The sequence below is a fragment of the Anas platyrhynchos genome, chromosome 24 (assembly GCF_047663525.1).
Source record: "Anas platyrhynchos isolate ZD024472 breed Pekin duck chromosome 24, IASCAAS_PekinDuck_T2T, whole genome shotgun sequence".
Taxonomy (NCBI): Eukaryota; Metazoa; Chordata; class Aves; order Anseriformes; family Anatidae; genus Anas; species Anas platyrhynchos.
Window position 1 is genome coordinate 625,450 of NC_092610.1, and position 20,802 is coordinate 646,251.

At 56.4% G+C, this 20,802-nt stretch overlaps 4 protein-coding genes across 6 annotated transcripts; 3 read left to right on the plus strand and 1 right to left on the minus strand.

Moving 5' to 3' along the window:
* Positions 1-116: 116 nt before the first annotated feature.
* PNRC2 (proline rich nuclear receptor coactivator 2) lies at positions 117-4,131 on the minus strand. Its single transcript, XM_038167188.2, has 3 exons — positions 3,972-4,131; positions 3,041-3,246; positions 117-2,261 (listed from the first exon to the last, which is right to left on the minus strand). The coding sequence occupies exon 3, from the start codon at positions 2,241-2,243 to the stop codon at positions 1,818-1,820; it is 426 nt and encodes a 141-aa protein (XP_038023116.2). The 5' UTR covers positions 2,244-2,261; positions 3,041-3,246; positions 3,972-4,131; the 3' UTR covers positions 117-1,817.
* Positions 4,132-6,875: 2,744 nt separating this feature from the next.
* Positions 6,876-11,480, plus strand: CNR2 (cannabinoid receptor 2). Its single transcript, XM_038167317.2, has 2 exons — positions 6,876-7,039; positions 9,591-11,480. Exon 2 carries the CDS (start codon positions 9,655-9,657, stop codon positions 10,711-10,713), a length of 1,059 nt encoding a protein of 352 aa, XP_038023245.1. The 5' UTR covers positions 6,876-7,039; positions 9,591-9,654; the 3' UTR covers positions 10,714-11,480.
* Positions 11,481-11,794: 314 nt separating this feature from the next.
* On the plus strand, positions 11,795-16,838 carry FUCA1 (alpha-L-fucosidase 1). Of its 2 annotated transcripts, XM_038167315.2 has the most exons (8): positions 11,801-12,165; positions 12,635-12,769; positions 13,001-13,138; positions 13,808-13,913; positions 14,377-14,577; positions 14,788-14,975; positions 15,811-15,910; positions 16,586-16,838. In XM_038167315.2, the coding sequence occupies exons 1-8, from the start codon at positions 11,816-11,818 to the stop codon at positions 16,724-16,726; spliced, it is 1,359 nt and encodes a 452-aa protein (XP_038023243.2). In that variant the 5' UTR covers positions 11,801-11,815; the 3' UTR covers positions 16,727-16,838. The 2 variants fall into 2 exon arrangements, with proteins under 2 accessions (XP_071883649.1, XP_038023243.2); XM_072027548.1 differs by lacking the exon at positions 12,635-12,769 and having other exon boundaries at positions 11,795-12,165.
* Positions 16,839-17,147: 309 nt separating this feature from the next.
* Positions 17,148-20,719, plus strand: HMGCL (3-hydroxy-3-methylglutaryl-CoA lyase). 2 transcript variants are annotated; one of them, XM_038167318.2, is made up of 9 exons: positions 17,148-17,333; positions 17,680-17,763; positions 17,844-17,951; positions 18,345-18,440; positions 18,832-18,980; positions 19,106-19,169; positions 19,498-19,686; positions 19,822-19,947; positions 20,205-20,719. In XM_038167318.2, exons 1-9 carry the CDS (start codon positions 17,283-17,285, stop codon positions 20,304-20,306), a joined length of 969 nt encoding a protein of 322 aa, XP_038023246.2. In that variant the 5' UTR covers positions 17,148-17,282; the 3' UTR covers positions 20,307-20,719. The 2 variants fall into 2 exon arrangements, with proteins under 2 accessions (XP_038023246.2, XP_071883650.1); XM_072027549.1 differs by lacking the exon at positions 17,148-17,333 and adding an exon at positions 17,350-17,502.
* Positions 20,720-20,802: the final 83 nt, after the last annotated feature.

Consider the following 20,802-nt stretch of genomic DNA (forward strand, 5'->3'; position numbering starts at 1 on the left):
GCATTGGGTACATTAATTGGTATTCTTAAACGTCAGTGCTTTATAGAGCTCTTTGAATGCCAGAACAATGCAATCCCATTTCTCTACTACTGTCTGAAAATAAATGCTTGGGAGGGTGGGGGAAGAAGAATTTATTTATTTTTTTTGTTACCAATTTGTACATACACAGTAATTGACAATTTGAAATAGAGCATACACAATCTAACTGGGATACAGCTCTTACACTGGTGAAGGTCCAGGTCACAAAGTTTAAAGACTGCCAATGAAAGAATAGATTTGTAAACATTCAACCAGCTGCCAATACATTTTGAATGCATAGGAAAACATCTTCAGTAACATTTCACGATCTGCAGAGCTCCCTTTCAAACTAAACCACTTTCTGGATTGTTGCAGAACCTCAGACTAGCACAGTTCAGTTTATTTCTATTACAAGATCAACTGAATTGTGACAGCACTGAAATCTGCATGTTGACATTCAAACTTCACAAGTTTTAGTAAATACTATTATAAAATGTTGTAGCATTAACTTTAGAAATGAACGTTTTAACAGCACCTTAACATTTTAAACATTTTTTTTAACGTTTTAACAGTACTTCTCCTATGCATTCAAAAATCAGTATCTGAAAAGTGAGCTTTTTTAATTTTACTACAAAACTAAAAATAAGCCTCTTTAGCACTGAGTTACTTTAAAAATGAGCTCACAACAAAATAAAATGTATGCATTCACTGTGTATCAAGTGAAGAAATGTCCTTTTACAGTTTGTATTTCTTTTTAACAAAATATTTTTTTTTTAAATCAGGCCATGTACTCAGCATGGTCATCTTACATTCAGTGGTTTTATACTAAAAATACTTCTGTGCAGGAAAGCCCAGCATAAATTTACATATGCTACAACGTTTTACATTTATTTACATGGCTCTTTTTTCCCTATGAGAACATCTTATACCTGCCACAAGATACGGCAACTGAAAGCAATTGTTAAGGACAACCCATTGAAGACTCACTTAAGAATTGCTCCAGCTTTTTCACAATTAGAAAATGATACAAAAACATATTTTAGAACTTAGCAGTGCAATCAGTATGAACAATTTTTTTTGGACTTTTTTGGCAGTCATCTGGCAAAGCAAAGTATGTTCCTAATTGGCACAGTCTGACTCGAGATTCCAATGAAGTACAGCTACAGCTGGAGAGAGACTGAAATACACATCTGCTACTTGTGTTCTTCCATCTTTTTGAGAACATGCTTGAGATTCCTAGATCTAAATTTCAGTCACAGGCTTGAGTGCCAAATAAAGCTCACAGGTATTACTGAAAGAACAATAATCACCGGTACTAGTAGTTATTTTCACTCCCCTCTGCTAGGAAATTCTGCTCTGCAGTTTTAACTAGCAAATTTGACACAAGTCTGAATGGCAAAATACCTGACTAAAGCTTTCAGTGCATTTTTTTTTTTCAGTTAATGCTGCATTAAGTTAGGTACAAGCTGGTTTTCTAATGCCCTAAACAAAAAGGAGTCATAATTCCAATTTTGGGAGACAGTCCCATTTACAGTAAATGTAATAAATGTGACAGCTCAGGATTTGGTTTAAGTGATTCTAGGGAAAATGCCTATTGCAGAGCACTTAACTTTTGAGGTAAAACACTAGAATAATGTAAACTTCCCTACCCAGTCCCTTCCGTTGCAACTAACTATATGTAACAAGAACATCTAATTCTGCTTACCTGTGCCTCTACATTTACAAATAACTATTCTCAAATGTGAAACCCTGTAAATTTAAATAACTTTAAATAACTTTAAAATATGAAGATTTCCATCTCAAGCCTGGACTTTAAGTAATGTTTTAAGCTGAAATGTCATCATTTCTTTATCAGAAGGTTTAAAAGAAACAGGTACCCAGTGACTTGGTGGCTTGGGAAGAACACTTGGTGAGGGTGGCTCACTAAACTTTGCTCCAGCATAGTTCTGATTGGTCTGAGGAGTGAAAAACAGGTTACGATTTGATAAATTAGGACTCCGATTTTGATTTTTGGGGAAATGAGCATTGTTCTTTCCCCCTTTCTGCATGGCCTGCCATGCACCAGATGATGAATTGCATCCATGTCCTCTTTCTTTCTTCATGTGGTTCATCTTCATTTGCGAATTCTGGTCTTTACTCTTCTGCCTGTTTTTAAGTTGTTGATGGTTCTTGGTAATATTTCTGGACTGGGGAGCTGGAATGTTGAATCTCTCTCCACCACCCATCTTCAACTTAAATGTCACCTGCAAAAAAACAAGGAAAAGTTTGGATTTTTGTTTTTCAAAACTGATAAATTTTAAGGAAAAAAAAAAAAAACTACAGTGTAGCACATCTTCCCAGCGGAAGACACCAAGTGGCTACAAGGGCTTGTCTTGACAATTCTGCTGCTACCAGCTGACCAGCACATCGTGAATCAAACCTTCAGGAACCCTGTGTACACCAGTTCCCTTCGGCAGCACTTGCAGACCACCTGGCTATGGAAAAGCTGCTTCCAGACAGTGCAGCTGAACATAATGCTGCTCTTCTCCACAGCAAGAGATGCTGCTGGGAGAATGTGAAAGAAACATTGCTCACAAAACACAGCAGCAGATGTAAGGCACTGGTGTTAAATCCTGAAGACATTCAAACCAAGCTTTTGTTGTGCCTGAAGATCTGAATGAAGTCTGCACTGATAAAGCCACTCCCCGGTCTTTCTGGTAAATCCAAGAGAGACCGTGATGACTCCTGATACTCACTTAGGCATTACACAGCAAACCACAGCAAGGTGATGAAATCGCAGCAAGGAAGGGGGGAAATCCACTTCCCAAACAACTTCTTCTGGAGGGAGATGGGGGCAGTAGTGTAGAGGGTAATGTCCAGAGACAGACTTGAGCGTGCTTGGGGAAGACAGATTGAAAACAAGCTCAAATGGAAAGCAGCCGGTCAGAACTGGACTTGTGAAGCAGACAGACAGATGCTATCACACATGGCACCTTCATGCTGACTCTCCTACAACATACTATTTCCTCCAAGCCCCATTTACCTTTCAGTGGCTTTCTCAGATTCCACACCGTCCAACTCTTGCCCCCTTTCTTGCTTCCAAGCCTGAAAAAGTAGGTGGTGCCTTTCACTGGACTCCTTCCTTTGGCTAGGAATAGAAGTTTTCATGGGATGATCTGCTGTATTCAGCCAGGGAGCCGAGCCCAACATCGGATTCTCGGCACTGAAGCTCCAAGGGAAGAAGTCCAACTGCATAAATGAGAAAGGAGTTGGTATCAGATTAGGAGAAAACTGTTTTCCCTGGTGAAAGTTATCAAAAGCAGCTGAAATTCACAGAATTAACAGTCAGTTGCACCTTCATTGTTAAAGCTGACCATATGTTTAAAACACTTGTTTTTTTTTAAAAAAAAACACAGTAATATTCATCTATGTAAGTTAACCTCACCATTGTGCTTCACATCCCCCAGAAAACAACATTTCAATCACGCTCTAGGTAACTGCTAATAAATATTAAGGGGAGGCAAGCAGTAACCTTACCCTCTTCCTGGTATGTGCGGAAAAAAAAAAAAAAAAAAAAGTGAAGTACAACGAAAACCACTTGGGGATGAAATCCTTGTGGGCCGGCCCTTCAGCATGGCTCGAGGGGAAAGGAACCCCCGGAACGCCCGGCCCCGGCCCCCTGCAGCCCCCCCCCGCCTCTCCCCGCGCTGTTTCCCGGTTTCGGCCCCCACCCGGCTCCCCGCCGGCCCCGCCGTTACCTCCCCTCCCGCTCATCCCACACGCCCCGCCGCCCCCCGCTGCCGTGTGGCCACCCGGGGCCTCGGGCAGCCCCGCGGGAAGGGGGCACCTCCCCCCGCCCCCCCAGACCCCGGTGCCGCCGGTCCCGGCGCTCCCCGGCCCCGGCCCCGGCCCCGCGGCGCACACAACATGGCGGCTGCAGCGCCCGGCCCAGCCGCGCCGCCCCCGGCCCTTACCGACTTCTGTCCGCCTCGTCCGCGCACACCGCGGGCCTCTCGGAACCGCTTCCTCCGCTCGCCCGCCGCCACGTCCCGGTCCCGTCCCGTCCCGTCCCGCCCCCCCCAGCAGCGCCGCTCCGCCGGCCCGGCCGCTGCTCGCTCTGCCACACAAAATGGCGGCCGCGGCCCTGCGCCGCGCCCTGCTCCCCCCGCCCCTCCCGCCCCTCCCGCGCCAGCCAATGGCAGCGCGCGACGTCCGCCCTCAGCCAATGCGGGCCCCGCCCCGCCCGTTGCCGGGGCGACGGGGGCAGAGGGGAGCCGGGCGGGGCGGGGCGGGGCCCCCTTTGAATCCCCCCGCCGCGGGGCAGGGCGGGAGCTGAGGGCGCCTCACGGGGCGGTCCCGGGCGGGGGCTGCAGCTGCGCTCCCCTGCGCGCCTTCCCCGGCCCCTCAGAAGGGGTTTGGGGGATTTTCAGTGTCAAAAACATCAAAAACCGTCAAAAAAGCTTCCCCGGGGGCGGAACAGGCGGATGAATCATTTGTTGTGTGCCCGGAGAGCCATTGCCCCGGTTTCACCCCACGGGTGACGGCTGCCGCTGGCGCTTGGCTTTAAAAGTGCCCCAAAAAGAACAGATCTGGGGGTTGTGAAGTGTCCGGTGACACACCTGGAACCGGGCCACGTCCCCATTGGTGTCACCTGAGGCAAACGTTAACCAGGGTGACAACCTAAGGGGTTGGTTTGTTTGTTTGTTTTTTCGTGTGGGAATTGCTCAGTTTATCTTTTCTTAAAATTCCACATGAAAATATTAAACACGGGGTAACGTTTACAATACCCTGTATTCTATTTGGGCAGAGGACCTTTGGTTCTCAAAGCAATCCACGGGAACTAGACGGGTATTTGAATTTCTCCAGAGAGCTATTGGGAGGTACAAGGCAAGCAGCCCAACAGTCTAACGAAACCTTTTACTCCAATAGCTCAAAGCTCCTTGTGAGTTTTTAAGGAAAGCAGAGGCAGGATACCTAAAGGTACTTTCTGTACAAGCTGCTGTGGATGTGACCCAGGTCCATGTCCAGCACTACCCGAGCCCCCGAGCAGCAGCACCGCACACACCCCGCTCGCTGAGGCCCTGAGGTTTGGTGCCCAGGGAGGTTAAAAAGGCTGCTCTGAAGCAGCTTCGTGATGGCTTGGTGTCGGAGCTTTGTACAGGCACAGCCAGGGGTGCCTCCCCAGTCCCACCCGTCCCACTCGCTGCCTGACAGCTCCCTGCCGAAACCCACACCGGCAGCGAGTCACCAAGGCCCGGAGAGGCCCCGGCCCGGTTAAATCAATCCGGCTCTCACGTCCCATCAGCAGGAAAAGCGTTCTCACCCCCAGCCCACCTCACAACACACACACAGGTGGTTCTCAGCACAGGCTCTGCTTGCATGGCCAGAGCAGAGAAGCCACACCACTCGTGTGAGCCACAACACGCAGAAGGCAGTAATTTGGTTTTTCCTCTAAGCGTTTCCTCTTGGGGTGCAGCACGAAGCCACCCCATCTCTCTGACCCCTTATCAGTGCTAGCGCTGCCTCTCCCCCCAGCCATGAGCTGCTCTTCGTTTCCCACATTTGGCACACACCAGATTCTGCGAAATAAAAACCTGTGGTGCTCCACAAGTGGCTGGGCTGCCGAGCCAGACCCAGCTCACAGCCCCATGGCAGCACCGGGGCACGCGGGGGGCCGTGCGGTGCCCCCCAGCCCCCCAGCCCCCCAGCTCCGTGGGCAGAGGGTGCAGGCAAACAAATCGCCCTGGGGCTGCGAGGAGTGGGAAGCTCGCTGTGGAACAGCAATAATCTCCTTCCAGTCACCGTGAAGAGCGCTGTGCGACCCTAAGCGGCCTCTTGGGCTGGGGCAGCGCCCCCCCCCCCCCCCCCCCCCAGGCTGCTGGAGCTGCGCTGCCCCCACGGCTCTGCCTCGGGGAGTCCCTGCGGCCCCCGAGCGGGGGTCAGGAGCCCGGGGCCGCTCCAAGGAGCCCTGAGCGCTGCTGGGGGCAGAAAGGGAAGGGCCGGGGGGGCCGGAGGGGCCCGGGGGGGGCCGGAGGGGCCCGGTGCTCCCCGCTCCGCCGGGCGGGGGCAGCCGAGCGCCGCGGAGCGCGCCCGGGGCTGCGGGGGGCGCGGGGGCGGCCGGGGCCGGGGCTCGCCCTCCGCAGCCGGGGGGGGTCCGGGGGGGTCCCCCGGGGGTCCGCGGGCCGTGGCGGTGCGGCGGAGCCCGGTTCCTCGCCCAGGTGTTTGCAGAGAGAAACCCCCCCGGAGCGCATCCCGGCGGCGGGCACGGAGCAGCGGCTGTGGCCCGGGGGGGCTCCGGCTGCCGGTGGGGCCGGGCCCGCGGCTTCCCCAGCCTGCCCGCAGCCCCGCGCACCCACACGCACACCGCCTGTGCCATGTCTGCTTCCAGGCTCTCGTCCTTCCCCTCCTCTCCCACCTTCCCTTAGAAATCAGGGAAAGATGCTGGAAGGCGCTCTCCTCAGAGAGTGTGCACGGGGACCTGGGGGCTGAGCAAACCGGGGCCGCGAGGTGCTGCCAGGCAGAGGCAGAACACCAGACCCAGAGGGGAAGTGGGAAGGAGAGAAACACACTTACAGCAACAGGGTGAGAGAGAGAGAGCAAGAACCAGACCCAGGGTTTGCACTGATGGATTCGCAGCCCGGGGGGATCAGAGGGGATGGTGCCCAGGAGCCCAGATGAAACCAGAAGCGATGTGACGGGAGGGGGAAGCAGGCACCGTCCGCAGCTGCACGAGCTGCCCTGGGAGCCCGAGGGTGGGAAGCCCCCGGCCGTCTGCAGCCGAGGCGTAGGCGTGAGGAGGTGAGTGGCTGCACTCACTGCCCCAAGGGACATCCTGCAGCCCAGGATCCTCTTTCTCACGGTGACAGGCACCCTACCTGGGAGCCCGCAGTGCTGACGCACGCACGCAGCCTGGGGAGGCTCTGCCACCGAGGGCTTGTCGGGGAGATTCCCGCTGATACCGGGGATGAACCGCAGTGCCATGCACAACACAGAGCGCAAAAACGGTTTTTGGATGAATGCTTTCTTAACAAGAACAAGGAAGGTAAGTGTTTAAACAGCGGGTTGCAGACTGACTCTTTAGAGCTGGTTTTAGGACACGTTCACGTTGGCTATGCCAGAGGCTTGCCTCCCAAATCTGAGTCTGGTTCTGAGCTCCTGGGCTGAGCGCTCAGCGCTGGCTGGTGGTGGTGGCTCCGCGCGGGGTGGTTTCAGCAGGGCAGCAGCAGCTTTGCCATGCTTGGTACCGGCGCTGGCACTCGTGTCATTGCTCTGTGGCCGTGCACCTGTGTGCTTTGAACGCTGTCACTGTGCAGTCACACGTGAACAAATCGTGACTCTGAAAACAAAGCAAATAGTCCTCGGTGCGGCACCTGAGCCAGAGAGTTCCTGGCTTCAGGCAGGGAGCTGGGGGCATTGCTCGGTGCGGGCAGAGGGACAAGCCGGGGTGAGCAGCTACCGTGCCAAAACTTCTGCCACTAAAACAAGAAATTGTATACAAGTGGGAATATTTGTAAAGCAAACAATATTTTGCTTTTTCAGCAAGTGAAATGTGAAAGAAATTAATTTCAGAGGTTTTCAGATAAATCACTTCACTTGTTCATACGATGTGAGTGCTGCATTTTGTTGTAAAGACCAACTCTCTCAGAAATACTGGTGATGGAAAAAGGGCCAGACCGCACAAGGAGATGGGCTCTGGCTCGGCCATGTTCTGAGGTCGTGGAGCCTCTGCCAGCAAGCAGACCTTGTGCTGGAGCAAAGCCCTGTGCTTTCCCTCACAGACACGGGAGCTCAGACAGAAGTGCAGAGCCTCGTCCTTGTCATTCAGCCTGAGACACAACAGATGTGGGAAGAGGAGGTCCAGGCTGCGGGGCCGGTTGCTACGAGCCCAGCACAGTACCTGCGTTTTGAACCTAGGGGCTTACCTGCATTATGTCAGCTCAGTGGCAGAGCTGTGCAGGACAGGCAGAGCAGGAGTTGGTTTGCCATTACAACCAAATTCCCTCCCTAAGCGCCGTGACACGAGGGGCAGCATTTTGCTCTCCTTCCATCCCTTGCCCAATGTTCGCTTGTTTCCAAGCTCCTCGGTGTGTTCTTTGGACACTGAATAAGTGCAGAGGCTGGGAGCTTAAGGTAGTCCTGGGAGTGCTGGCTGCAGTGAACAGGTGGCACGGTGATGCCGGAGTTTGCTTAATTAAGAGCTGTCCTGGTTTGGATGCTGGGGTTTGGCCGGGGGAGTTTGGAGTACTCGGGGAGGCAGCTGCTGCCCCGGTGAGCCCCGAGATACATCGCAGTGCCTCTGGCTGTGCAGCATCTCTCTGGTGCTCAGCTTTAACACCAGCAACTACTAATTACTGCTGCGCTTGTAACGTTTCTGAGAAGAGCTGCAGGAAGCAGGAGCGCTGGGTTGGAGTGCAACATCTCTGCTCCCGTGCGATTGCCCCATGGCAGGGCCTGACGTAAGCACAGGGAGGTTTGCTGCAATGCGGGGCGACACGGCTGCCCAAAGTCCAGGCCCCCCCTGCTCCGATGTGCCAAGAAATGCACATCAGGACTGAAATGTTCCGGCTGCAACGTGCGACCGAAGGCCCTGCAGCCGCTGATGTCCGAGCCCTGACGTGCGAGGCTGGGCTCTTCTGAGCGAGCCCCAGGCAGCCTCGCAGGGGTTTGCAGCACAGGAACAGTGGTGGCGGTCAGGGACCGGCTAACCAAGGGGAAGGAAGTAGCAAAAACACCACACCTGGCACTCCGCTGCGCTGCAGGCAGGGTTTTCCAGCACGGTGGTCATTTGCTGGTGGTTGTAGCCTCCAGGGGCGGCTGCCGTCACTGCTGAACCCCGGCCACCACGCGGAGCAGCCGCAGGCGGTTGGTTACCGCTGCCTGGAGCCCGGCAGCCGCTGTCCCACGGCCGGCCTGCGCTGCCTCGCGCTGTTTGGACATTTTCCCTTCTGAAAGAGCCGAGGGCAGGCAGTGACGGTGCCTTTTCTGCCTTGGGAGGAGGGGAACACTGCCAGCGCGGTGCTGTCCTCCAGCAGTGGCAACTCCTGACCTCTCGGCCTGGATTTGGGATCCTGGCTGTGGGAAGCCAGCCGGGTGCTGTTGGGGTTTCTGTCCCGAGGGCTTTTACACCGCCGGGGTACGAGCTGGCAGCACATCAGCACACAGCACCCCGCGCTGCTAACCAGGCAGTGGCAGCGTGTCCCAGAGCCACCTCCATAGCATGTCTCATAGCCAGCCTGTCCCGGCCACAGCCCAGCACCACCGGGAGCCCCTTCCCGTGCTGCCAGCCCCGAGCCCCGGAGCCCCGCTCAGAGCTGGCCCAGGGCACCAGCAGCTCTCAGCACCACCGCCTGCCTCCTGCGGTGAGGAGACAGATGCAGTGCCCAGAGCTGTGGTGGCTGCACCCAGCGGGACAAAGCCCAAATCTCAGCTGGGAATGGCTGGAAGTCATCTCCCACATTTGGTCTGGGGACCTGAAAGCATCTTGCACCAGGCTCTTCTCCTGCATAAACAGAGGGATGTCACTGGGGGCTGAGCTTATTGCTCGTTGTGCTCCTGTAGGTGTTGTCCCTCACCTTGCCCTTGGTCTTTTCCAGAGCACCTGAAGTGCAGAAGGAAGCTGAAACGCTCCCTGCAAGCTCCTGGCTCCAGCTGACTACAATGGATATCTGTAAAACATTTGAAAACGCCTCCAAATGCAGTGTGAACGGCACGCCCATGGAGTGCTTCATGGTCCTCAGCACCCAGGCACAGAAGATAAGCATCGCCACGCTTTGCGGCCTCTTTGGGACGCTGTGCATCTTTGAGAACTCTGTGGTGCTGTACCTGATCTTCTCCTCCCCTGGGACCAGGAGGAAGCCTTCCTACATCTTTATCAGCAGCCTGGCCTTGGCTGACCTCCTGGCCAGCATCATCTTTGTCAGCAGTTTTGTTAACTTCCACGTCCTTAATGGAACCGATTCCTCTAAAGAGCTGTTCCTGCTGAAGCTGGGAGGGGTCAACACGTCCTTCACAGCCTCCCTGAGCAGCCTGCTGCTGACAGCCCTGGACCGCTACGTCTCCATCAGCCGGCCCTCCGAATACAAGCTCCTTGTGACGAGGAAGAGAGCGTGGGCAGCCCTGGGGGTGCTGTGGGCGATGTGCGTGACCACCGCCTCCCTGCCCATCCTGGGCTGGAACTGCTGCACGCTCAACTCCACCTGCTCCGAGCTGTTCCCCTTTGTGGATGACAACTACCTGTCCAGCTGGGTCTGCCTCGTCATGGCCCTGCTGGGGTGCATCGTCTACGCCTACGCGCACGTGCTGTGGAGGGCTCACCAGCACGTGGCCTACATGGGGAAGCACCAGGCGCAGGTGGGAAAGCAGAACAGCAGGATGAGGATGGATGTCATGCTGGCCAAGACCCTCGTCATGGTGCTGACCGTCCTTGTGCTGTGCTGGTCGCCGGTCCTCATTCTCATGATCTACAGCATCTTCACCAAGCTTACCAATCACCTGCGCAAGGTGTTTGCCTTCTGCAGCACTCTCTGCCTGCTCAATTCCATGGTGAACCCCATCATTTATGCCCTGCGGAGCAAGGAGCTGTTCTCCTCCCTCAGGGCGGTCTTTTTCCGCTTCAAGAGGCGGCTGAGGGGCACGGACGACAGCCCAGAAGGGGACAGTGGCCACAAGTCCTCCGTGGCAGAGACCGTCTGCGAGGATGACGTGCACGTAACGTAGGGAGGCAGCAGGGGGAAGTCAGCGCTCAGGCTGGGGGGAGCCTCTGCATCATTTTTCTCTTGGATTGCTTTTCTTTTCTCTTCTTATGGAGGTCCTGGGGGGTGCCTGGCATGGCCCCAGCTCCTGCTGATGTTATTCTGGGACACTGGGACATGAAGTGCTCGGACTGCCAGTCCCTGGGCTGCTGGTGCCGCACTACAGTGAGAGCAGCGAGGCAGTGGGTAACGCCAGACCCCAAAACAGCAAATCCAGGTGTTTGGTGGCTGCTTGTCCTGCCCGGCCCCCAATCTGTCCACCAGTAGCCTCCTAACCCATTTTTCTTACATTCAGTGATATCTCCCTTAAAATGTAGCTGTATTCAGGTGCAACACTCCGCACACCTCCAGGTTCTCCAGCGGTCCCCAGCCGCAACAAACACCTCTGAGTGCCCCTGGGTGATTTGTCCAAGTGCCACCAGCAAAGCACTCACAGCACCTCGCTGGGAGCCCAGCAGCTGTGGAAACAGCCTCGTGTGCTGTGCCGGGGCACTCGGTGGTAGCAGCACGGTGACAAGAGGTGGCAAAAAGTGACAACGGGTGGCAAAAGGTGACAAGAGGCCTTGGTGTCCCTGCAGAGGCAGGAGGGAACAGCGGGCTCGGGGACTGTCCGTGAAGTCGTGACACCGCCGGGATGCTGCGGGCACGTTTCCTGCAGGCAGCTGACGAAGCCGACCTGTGCCTCGCAGCGTTGGCTGCTGTGTGATTAAACCTGAGACCCTGCTCGAGCCCTGCAGCCTCGTCCCAACCTCCCCGAGCTGCGGCGCGGAGCCCCGGGGGCTTCCACCCAGCAGGAGGAGCTGGGGGAGGCCCGGGCCGGCTCCTCGAGGCGCAGCCGGGGCCGCGGAACCGCCGGGGCCGCCACCGGGCCGGGCCCAGCCCCGGGGCCGTTGGGCTCTGCCCGGGGGGCGGGGGGCTCGCGGCCGGGCCGAGGAGGGGGCGCGCTGAGGGGGCCGGGCCGAGAATTGAAGAGGAGGGAAGCGAAGGAAGGGGAAGGGAAGGGGAAGGGGAAGGCGGCCGCCACCCCGCGGCCGGCCGCCGCCTCGGAGCCGCGTCCCGGGGCGGGGATGGGGATGGCGGCGGGGCCGCTGCTGTGGCTGGCGGCGGCGCTGGGCCCGGCGGCGGCCGCGGGGCGCTACAGCCCCGACTGGGGCAGCCTGGACGCGAGGCCGCTGCCCGCCTGGTTCGACCGGGCCAAGGTGGGGGTGTTCGTGCACTGGGGGGTCTTCTCCGTGCCCGCCTGGGGCTCCGAGTGGTTCTGGTGGCACTGGCGGGGCGAGCACCGCGCCGACTACGAGCGCTTCGTGAGGCAGCGCTACCCGCCCCGCACCGACTACGCCGACTTCGCCCCCCGCTTCACCGCACACGACTTCCAGCCCCGCCGCTGGGCACGGCTCTTCCAGCGGGCGGGGGCCAGGTCAGCGCCGGGACCGGCTGCGGGCCATGAGGGGATGGGGCCGAGGGTCCCTGAGGGGATGGGGCCGGGGATGGGGGGTCTTGAGGGGATGGGGCCAGGGGTCCCTGAGGGGGTGGGGGCTGTGTCTGGGGGTCCCCGAGGGCGTGGGGGCTGTGTCTGAACACCCTGAGGGGACGGGGGCCCAGAGCAGCACCCGGGCAGGTCGTGCCCAGGGTGCGGAGGCGTTGCAAGTTGAAACTTGCCAAGTTTCATTGTTCAGCCTTTTCCAGCATCACAATCCATTTAAAACATCTCCTGTTCTTGTCGTTTCTCCTACATGTTAAGGGCAATGAAAGGGACTTGTAAAGAGCACTCCTCACAGCACGGTTATTCCGTCCCTTGCCTGTATAGGTATCAGATTTGCCTGTGAGGCCTGGAAATGTCTGAGATAGCTCCTTTGTCACCGTGATCAGCTGCCATTTCCCCCCAGGTACGTGGTGCTGACCACGAAGCATCATGAAGGCTTCACCAACTGGGGGTCACCCGTGTCCTGGAACTGGAATTCTGTGGATACGGGGCCCCACCGTGACCTTGTGGGAGAGCTGGGACAAGCCCTCAGGGAGAGGTAGAGCCAAGCTTTGCTGTTCTTGTCGTCTGTCTGCACTGAATTCTCATGGCTGTTCTCAGCAAACAGCTGAAAATGATATGTTTAATATGAAAACAGTGCTTGCAAAGTCATGAAACTGAAATAATATTGACGGTAATTATTCTTACTGCCACTATATCATATATCTGCCGCTGGTTCTCAGTCCTTACTGCCAGACTAACTCTTTCCTCTCTGTTTTCTATTCTTCAGCAACATACGCTACGGACTGTATCATTCTCTGTTAGAGTGGTTTAATCCACTCTACCTAGCTGACAAAGAAAGTGGCTTCAAGACCCAGAACTTCGTTTTGAAGAAGACAATGCCAGAACTTTATGATCTTGTCCTAAAGTAAGAGCTGTAACCAGTCAGGATTCAAGAACATTTCCTGGTTTCCGTTCTGTAGAGAAAGTTGCAAAGTGGATGCGGAGAAGATTGTTGACAAATGTTAGTTTTTGCCAAGGCAAATCTATTTACTTAGCAGCGATGATTTGAGGTAATTAGAAAAAGGGTTTACATTTGCTCTTTGGCAGTCTGACTTACAGTAAGGTAGGGGCAAATTTTTGTGCAAGAGAAATGCCCTTTCATACTACCTTTTGCAGAGTAGCTTTGAAAGTGGAGCAAGCTATTTGTTAGAGTAGGAGAGCGATTTCACTGTGAGTTTACGTCCTTGCTTTGCTTCCCCATGCTGATTAGAATACCCGGCTTGGACACCTGTTGCTCACAGTACCCATTGTACCAAGTAGAGAACGTGCCTCATAATTGCCTTTGAGATGCACTCTTCTCGTTTTGGAAGAACTGCATCCTGTACTTTGAGCTGTGATTATCTTTCTGTGCTGCTGCAAAAGCTTCACTTAAAGCTTTTTCTGAAGCAGGAAGTGACAGCATGAACCTCCTGGTAATGTCAGACAATAGGAAGTGAAAGCAGACTCCAGAGGCAAGAAACACCGTGCTGTGACACACTTCCTTTGGGGTAGGAGCAAATAAGCCGTTCTGAAGTGATGTTCATCTCTCTGTCAGGTATAAACCAGATTTGATTTGGTCAGATGGAGACTGGGAAGCTCCGGACTCGTACTGGAATTCTACCTCTTTCCTTGCCTGGCTTTACAATGACAGTCCTGTCAAGGTACTTCTTTCAGCTGCCTGTGGTATTCTATAGGTATGGAAGGCCTGGCAGCAGTGAGATATGAATGCGATCAGAAACCTTCTTGACAGGTGCCAAACCTCTTTTATTCTTTCGCCAAAAGTAGAAAGTCCACACTGCTCCCAAGAGAAGCCTCTTGGATCCAAATCATAACCTGAAGCAGAAAACACAAGCCTTTTCTTTTACAGCACGTGTGGAAGGCTCAGAGACCAGGAACCTTATTCCCTTGATTTCTGCTTGAGTGAATAGAGAGACATTCTTCCAGAGAGGCATTCAGCCTTCTGGAGGATCCTCTCTCACTCTCTCTTGATCACTTATGCACGTGTGTATGTTAAGTACTTAGGCTCCTAGCTTAGATGCCTAAAGTAACTTGGGAGGGATAAAGGCAAACTGGAACATCCAAGACAAAACATTCTTCCTGCTGAGTTGTGTTTCCTTCTTCTAGGACACTGTTGTTGTGAACGACCGTTGGTGTAATAACTGCTCTTGCCACCATGGAGGCTACTACAATTGTGCTGACAAATACAAACCAGGGACCTTGCCGGCTCACAAGTGGGAGATGTGCTCCTCCATTGACAAGCTTTCCTGGGGCTATCGAAGCAACATGCACATTGATGAGTTAATGGATGAAGCAAGTATCATCGAGGTAAGAAACCTGAAATTAAAATCGTGTGTGTAGGGAAGTCACTGAGAATTGCAGATTTTCTTCATCCTGTTACTCACAGAAGGAGTTGCCGTGTTTCGTACAAGCAGGTGGAGATAAAGGAGTGCTGGAGGAGGACAAAGCACTCCTCAGGTTTCTTTGCTGTCAGAAGTGAAGATAATTCAGTTTGTTACCTTTGTTTATCTGCCACAGGAGCTAGTGAAAACTGTGAGTTTTGGAGGCAACTACCTTCTCAATGTGGGCCCGACAAAGGAAGGAGTGATAGCTCCCATCTTCGAAGAAAGGCTTCTGGCCCTCGGGAGGTGGCTGGACACTAACGGGGAGGCAATTTATGAATCGAAGCCATGGAGAGTACAGGTGGAGGACACAGGCACTGTCTGGTAAGGACTGCATTGCTCAGGACCATCCTGCAGCTGCTCCAGCTCGGGTTACAGAAGCTGGGCTTTCTTTATTGGTCATTAAACTTGGCACTTGCTGAAGCATTGCCATCAGGTGCAGATGGCTTTTAGGTAATGTCCTGCAGCTGGGGTGCGCACTTACTGCCCCAGGGTTACTGCCCCAGGGTGTTGCCTAAGAAATATCTTGCTGGAAAGGATGAAAATCAGGGCTTCAGCCATCTTACATGATTTTACAAAACAATTGTTCCCTTGAAAAAAACTCCTACACTGTTGCTGTCAGGACTGTTTAAGTAGCGCTCGTGGCTAGCTGGAATTGCACAAATGTGGTTTGTTTAAATGCATGTAGTCCGTAAATGCAGTGATATTTGCTTTTAGGTTGTTATATAATAGTACTGCGTACTGTTACCCAACTGTTGTGCTTGCCGAGAAGAGCACAGTGAGCGAATCAAGAGCCAGAGGTGCTACAGAACGGAGCTGTTAGTTCTGAGTGTGCTCAAGTGTGTTCAGCCTAGAAATGCAGAGCAATGAAAAGATCAGCACACGACAGCACGTCTGCTCTGCTGACCTCAGTCTGATGAAAGGACAGATGACACTCGCTTTTAGGAAGCGTGCATGGACTTTGTTTAGGTTTCATCAGCCAGTGCTTGCTGGCTAAGTGTTGGGTTCAAAGCGACAGATTTTGGAACGAGGGGAAAGTAGGTGACCCCTGCATGGTGCCAGGAGGTGAGCTGCTGTTCTTGTGCTGTGGGGAAAGGTCAGGCTTGTGGGGCTCTCTCCCCTGCAGACTTTTCACCTAGCTGAACTCTTGCTCTCCTAGGTACACTTCGAAAGGACCAGTTGTCTATGCCATTTTTCTGGTCTGGCCTCAGGACAACGTGCTGCAGCTGTCCTCACCCACTCCATCCCCAGCCACACAAGTAAGGAACCTGAGGAAACGAGAGAGAGTGCACTTTGAGAGCCCTTCTTGGGAAGCTGTGGGGTGGGAAGGCCCAGCCTGACTTCATTGGGAAACTGGGGAGAACACGGCATGTGGCATCCCTTACTCCTTGCTCTGGGATGGCTTCACCCAGATTCTTGCAGCATCCCGGGCCATGCAGGGTTTGTCACTGTGCAGCACGGAGCAGTGGGTAGGACCGGGCAGGAGAGGCTTGTGCCCTGCCATGGAACAGGTAGGAACACCTCTCCCCTTCGGGAGATGAGGTCAGTGAGAAGCCTCACACATAGCAGGGATCACGGGCATTACATCCCCAATTGGGATCGGGTACACTGACCCCTGAGCTGTGAGTGTGGGAGTGACGCAAATGCCAGGGTGCCCTTTGCCCTAGACAAACAGAGGTGAAGCCTCGCAGGTGAAAGGAAAAAAAACACAACACAACACCCAAAACCAAACAAACTACAGTCAAAGGTTTGGCCCCCAAACACCCTTCGTGTTGCCTTTGTACACAGTGAGCGACGGGTGGCAGTGTGCAGGCTGCTTCTAACACATGGGGAGTGTGACACGGCCTGAACCACGCGCTGGGGGTACCGGGATGACCAAATGGGGAGCGCCTGTGGGAGCCCCAGCTGAGTGTGTGCCCTGCCCTTCTCTGCAGGTGTCGATGTTGGGTTTTGCAGGGGCTCTGCAGTGGCAGAAGGCCCCGGGTAAAGGACTGCTCGTAAAGCTGCCGCCCCTGGCCCCATCTCCCCTATCCACACAGCCGGGCTGGGCCCTCAGGCTCCAGGGGGTGCAGTGACGGCCGCGTCCTGCCCGCAGCTCCCCCCCGCCTGCCTTTTGGGTTAAGTCTAAGCTGTTTTTTCATTCACTGTTGAATAAATTGCTTTTCTCTGGAGAGAACTGCGCTTCTACCCGCTCTGTCTGTCTGTCAGTCCGTCAGTCACTCTGTCTGGGCTGCCTTCTGCAGCGTGCTGCTGGCGGGGGGCAGCGGGTGGGGATCAGGGGGGGGCTGTCGGGTTGCAGCCGAGCCCCCCGGCAGCTGCCAGGGCCCCGCCGCCGTGCCCGCTCCGGGGGGGGCCGAGCCGTGAAGGGGGAGGGCGGGCGCGGGGTGGGCGCAGCGGGGCCGCTGCCCGGGCGGGGGGCGGGGGCCGTGGCCGTGCAAACACGGGGCTGTTTGCTCAGCGCCGCCGGCACCGGGGCCGCCTATAAAGGGGCGGCTGCGGGCGGCGGGGGCAGACCGGGAGCGGCACGGCCGGACCCCGAGCACACGGCGGCAGCAGCCACAGCCACAGCGGGTCCCGGCTCCCAGCCCCCAGCCCTCCCGTTCTCCGGTCCCGTTCTCCGCTGCCCCCCCCATGCCGCTCTGCCCGGTGCCGCCGCCGCCCCGCGAAGCCGCCCGGGGCCAGGTACGGGCGGGGCGGGACTGGGAGGGGCGGGGAGCGGAGCGCGCCGCCGCCACGTGACCGCCCCGCCCCCCGAGCTGGGACACGTGACGGCGCGGTCACGTGGGGGGCGGCAACCATGGCGGCGGCGCGGAGGCTGCTGCTGCCCCGATGGGCAGGGGCCGTGCGGCCGGTGCGGGGCGGGGGCGGCACCGGGAACGGGAACGAGACTGGGACAAGCACAGGGGAATGGGACGGGGACCGGGGACCTGGAACCGGGAGGGAGGGAGGGGGACAGGGACCGGGCACCGGGACGGGGACGAGCCCCGGGGCCCCGCTCCGCTCACGCCGCTCCCGTCCCTGCCCCCAGATCAGCGCCGCGGCCGCCGGCGCCCTCCCGGCCCGTGTGAAGGTGGTGGAGGTCGGGCCCCGCGACGGGCTGCAGAACGAGCAGGTAATGGCGGGCACCGGGCACGGCGCTGACCCCCCCCCGGGGCTGACCCCCCCCCCGCTGACCCCCCCGTTTCCCCGCAGAGCATCGTGCCCACGGCGGTGAAGATCGGGCTGATCGACATGCTGTCCCACACCGGGCTGCCGGTCATCGAGGCCACCAGCTTCGTGTCGCCGCGCTGGGTGCCCCAGGTCAGTGCCCCGGGGGGGCGGCAGCGCGGGGAGCAGACACCCCCTGCCCCTCGGACCTTCAGCACCGCGTCTTGTGACAAGAAAGGAGCAGAAAAGCCAGATAAAGGCTTAAAAAGGCCAAAAAAATGTGGTGTTGTGCCCCTTCCCTTTGCTCCCAGGGGAGCAGCGCAGGCTCTCACACAGCCGCATGTTGACCCTGGCCGTGCCGGTGGCTGCCCTTTGGCCCGTCCAAGTGCGCAGTGCTGTGGGCTCGCTAGAGGCCAAATTCCCCCCGTTCTGCGTATCGCTGTTCCCGTTCTTAAAAAATGAATTTCAGAAAGTGTTTTCTAACCTGTGCAAGTGGCTGACAAGCGTGTTGACACCCTTAGAGATCTGTCGGCGTTCCCTTTGCAGATGGCCGACCACACTGAAGTCATGCAGGGGATCAAGAAGTTGCCTGGTGTCAGTTACCCTGTGCTGACCCCGAACCTGAAAGGATTTCAGGCAGCGGTAAGAGCTCACAGCGTTACCGCTGGCAGCGTCCTGTGCAGGGCTCCCTGTGCAGGAACATTTCAGCTGGGGTGGAGGCTGGGCAGCCCCTTGCATTCCCGTAGGCAGCAGTTTCATCTTACAGTTCCTTGAGCGAGGAATTGCTCCGCTGGGGAACTAGAAACCTGTTGGCTGTGGTAGAGGATACCTCAGGACGTTTTCCTTGAAGTCATTGTAAAAACCAGGCTGTCTCGTGTGTTTGGTGTGGAACGAGCTGAGGAACGAATTAGGTTGTCCAGGGAAGAACTGGGAGGAGAAACTTATTTATAAAACGGGAGAACTGCAGCGCTGGTCGTGCTGGTGACTTCTCTTGAAAGAGAAATCATCTCACGTTAATGCTTTCTGCTGGCAGGTGGCAGCAGGGGCCAAGGAGGTGTCCATCTTTGGAGCAGCGTCTGAGCTCTTCACCAAGAAGAACATCAACTGCTCCATAGAGGAGAGCCTGGAGAGGTTCAGTGAAGTGATGAGTGCTGCTAGAGCTGCCAGCATTCCCGTCCGGGGGTGAGGAGTCCCGCTGTGCATTGAGAGCCCAAAATGCTTCACAGTTTGTGCTGCACGTGGCTATGAGGTGTAATCTCACTTCAGTTCTCTGGTTAAAAGTTACTTTTTTTTTTTTTTAACTATAGATATGTTTCCTGTGTCCTTGGGTGTCCCTATGAAGGGAAGATTTCTGCAGCTAAAGTTGCAGAGGTGAGCTGATAAATCGAACCAGAATTTCCGTGAGATTTTTGACTCAGTTATAAAGACGTGGATGGGACCCTGGGGGCTGGGGAATGCATTGAGCCATTTAACCAAAGATGGGAGGAAGCTGTGAATGCCCCCAGTCTGTGCTGCCACACAGAAGGGTGGTCTGGCTGATGCGGACGGGGAATTCCGGGAGGTGGACCCGGAGTGTGCAGTTCCCAGAGGAACCTCAGCTGTTGTGCTCCAGAGGAGCATGCTCTGCATGGTGGGCATCCAGCCTGGGGGAAAGTCACAACAAGCTGCCCTCTCAGTACGAGTCTCGGCTTTGGGACAGGTCTCCAAGAAGATGTACTCGATGGGGTGCTACGAGATCTCCCTCGGTGACACCATTGGCATCGGGACCCCGGGGAGCATGAGGGAGATGCTGACGGCGGTCATGAAGGAGGTGCCAGTGGGGGCCCTCGCTGTCCACTGCCACGATACCTACGGGCAGGCTCTTGCCAACATCTTGGTAGCACTTCAGGTGAGCTCCTCACCTTGCAGCATTGCATCCTCCTTCAGGATTCTTCTGTGCTTGCTTCTGAGCCAGAGGATTCAGGAGCAGAACTGATTTGCCCTTTAGTCGAGGGGAGTTTCCTGAGAATGGTTTTGCCTGCAGATGGGTGTGAGCGTGGTCGATGCTTCTGTTGCTGGCCTTGGAGGCTGCCCCTATGCCAAGGGAGCATCGGGAAACGTTGCTACAGAGGACCTGGTGTACATGCTGAACGGCCTGGGCATCCACACGGTAAGCGAGGGCCTCTTGCCTGGTGGTTGTGGGGGTTGGAGCGGGGCTGCAGAGCCTGGCTCCATGCTGGGAGTGCATCCTGGCCCCTTTCCCGTGCTGTGCCATCTGATCTGTCAGACTCACAGCGAGGGCCTCGCCTTGGCGCCCTGCAGCCTCCCTTGGCCCCTGCTGCTCTGTCCCAGTGGTGCCAGTCCTTACTGGGCAGCGTCAGGGGGCAGCGCTGGCACCAACCCCCTGCTGCCTCGTGTTCCCTGAAGGGTGTGGACCTGCAGAAGCTGATGGACACGGGAACGTTCATTTGCAACGCGCTCAACAGGAGAACCAACTCCAAGGTGTCCCAGGCGTCCTGCAGGCTGTGAGGCGGGACCCGGCGTGGCCCCGGAGCCGGCCGAGCCTCCCGTGTGTGCCGCTACCTCTCCTCCGTGTGCCTTGGACTCAGCAGAGAGCAGCCGCTGGGCGCTGCGACGGAACGGGCACGGGCATGGACATGGACACGGGCACGGGCACTGCCCCGCTGCGCCCTCAGCACGCCCGGTGGGCCGGGACGGCCCCGCCCTGCCTCAGGGGGGGGAGCAGGGCCCAGGGCCCGGCCCCAGGCAGCCTCTGGTGCCCGCAGCGCGGGGCCGAGCCCTGCTGAGGCGCCTCCGGGCCCGGGCCCCCCGCGGCCTCCCTCAGGCTGCACGGGAAGGACCGGGGGGGTTGGGGCAGGGCCCCGCTGTGCGCGGTGTTTGTGGCAATAAAAAGCCCCGGGATCCCCGCGGGGCCGCCCCCGGCCCGGCTCCGGCTGCTGCTGTCTGAGGGGGGGGGGGCGGGACCGTTTCCGGTTCCGGCCGCCAGGGGGCGCTGCGGGGCCGC

What these genes read in the sequence shown, in the direction of transcription:
- PNRC2 (XM_038167188.2), bottom strand. Translation starts at nt 2,243, where the DNA reads ATGGGTGGTGGAGAGAGATTCAACATTCCAGCTCCCCAGTCCAGAAAT.
- CNR2 (XM_038167317.2), top strand. Translation starts at nt 9,655, where the DNA reads ATGGATATCTGTAAAACATTTGAAAACGCCTCCAAATGCAGTGTGAAC.
- FUCA1 (XM_038167315.2), top strand. Translation starts at nt 11,816, where the DNA reads ATGGGGATGGCGGCGGGGCCGCTGCTGTGGCTGGCGGCGGCGCTGGGC. An exon ending in TTCCAGCGGGCGGGGGCCAG is followed by an intron (nt 12,166 to 12,634) that starts GTCAGCGCCGGG and finishes ATTTCCCCCCAG; the next exon opens with GTACGTGGTGCTGACCACGA. An exon ending in ACAATGACAGTCCTGTCAAG is followed by an intron (nt 13,914 to 14,376) that starts GTACTTCTTTCA and finishes TCCTTCTTCTAG; the next exon opens with GACACTGTTGTTGTGAACGA.
- HMGCL (XM_072027549.1), top strand. Translation starts at nt 17,449, where the DNA reads ATGGCGGCGGCGCGGAGGCTGCTGCTGCCCCGATGGGCAGGGGCCGTG. An exon ending in GGGCAGGGGCCGTGCGGCCG is followed by an intron (nt 17,503 to 17,679) that starts GTGCGGGGCGGG and finishes CCCTGCCCCCAG; the next exon opens with ATCAGCGCCGCGGCCGCCGG. An exon ending in GCCAGCATTCCCGTCCGGGG is followed by an intron (nt 18,981 to 19,105) that starts GTGAGGAGTCCC and finishes TTTTAACTATAG; the next exon opens with ATATGTTTCCTGTGTCCTTG.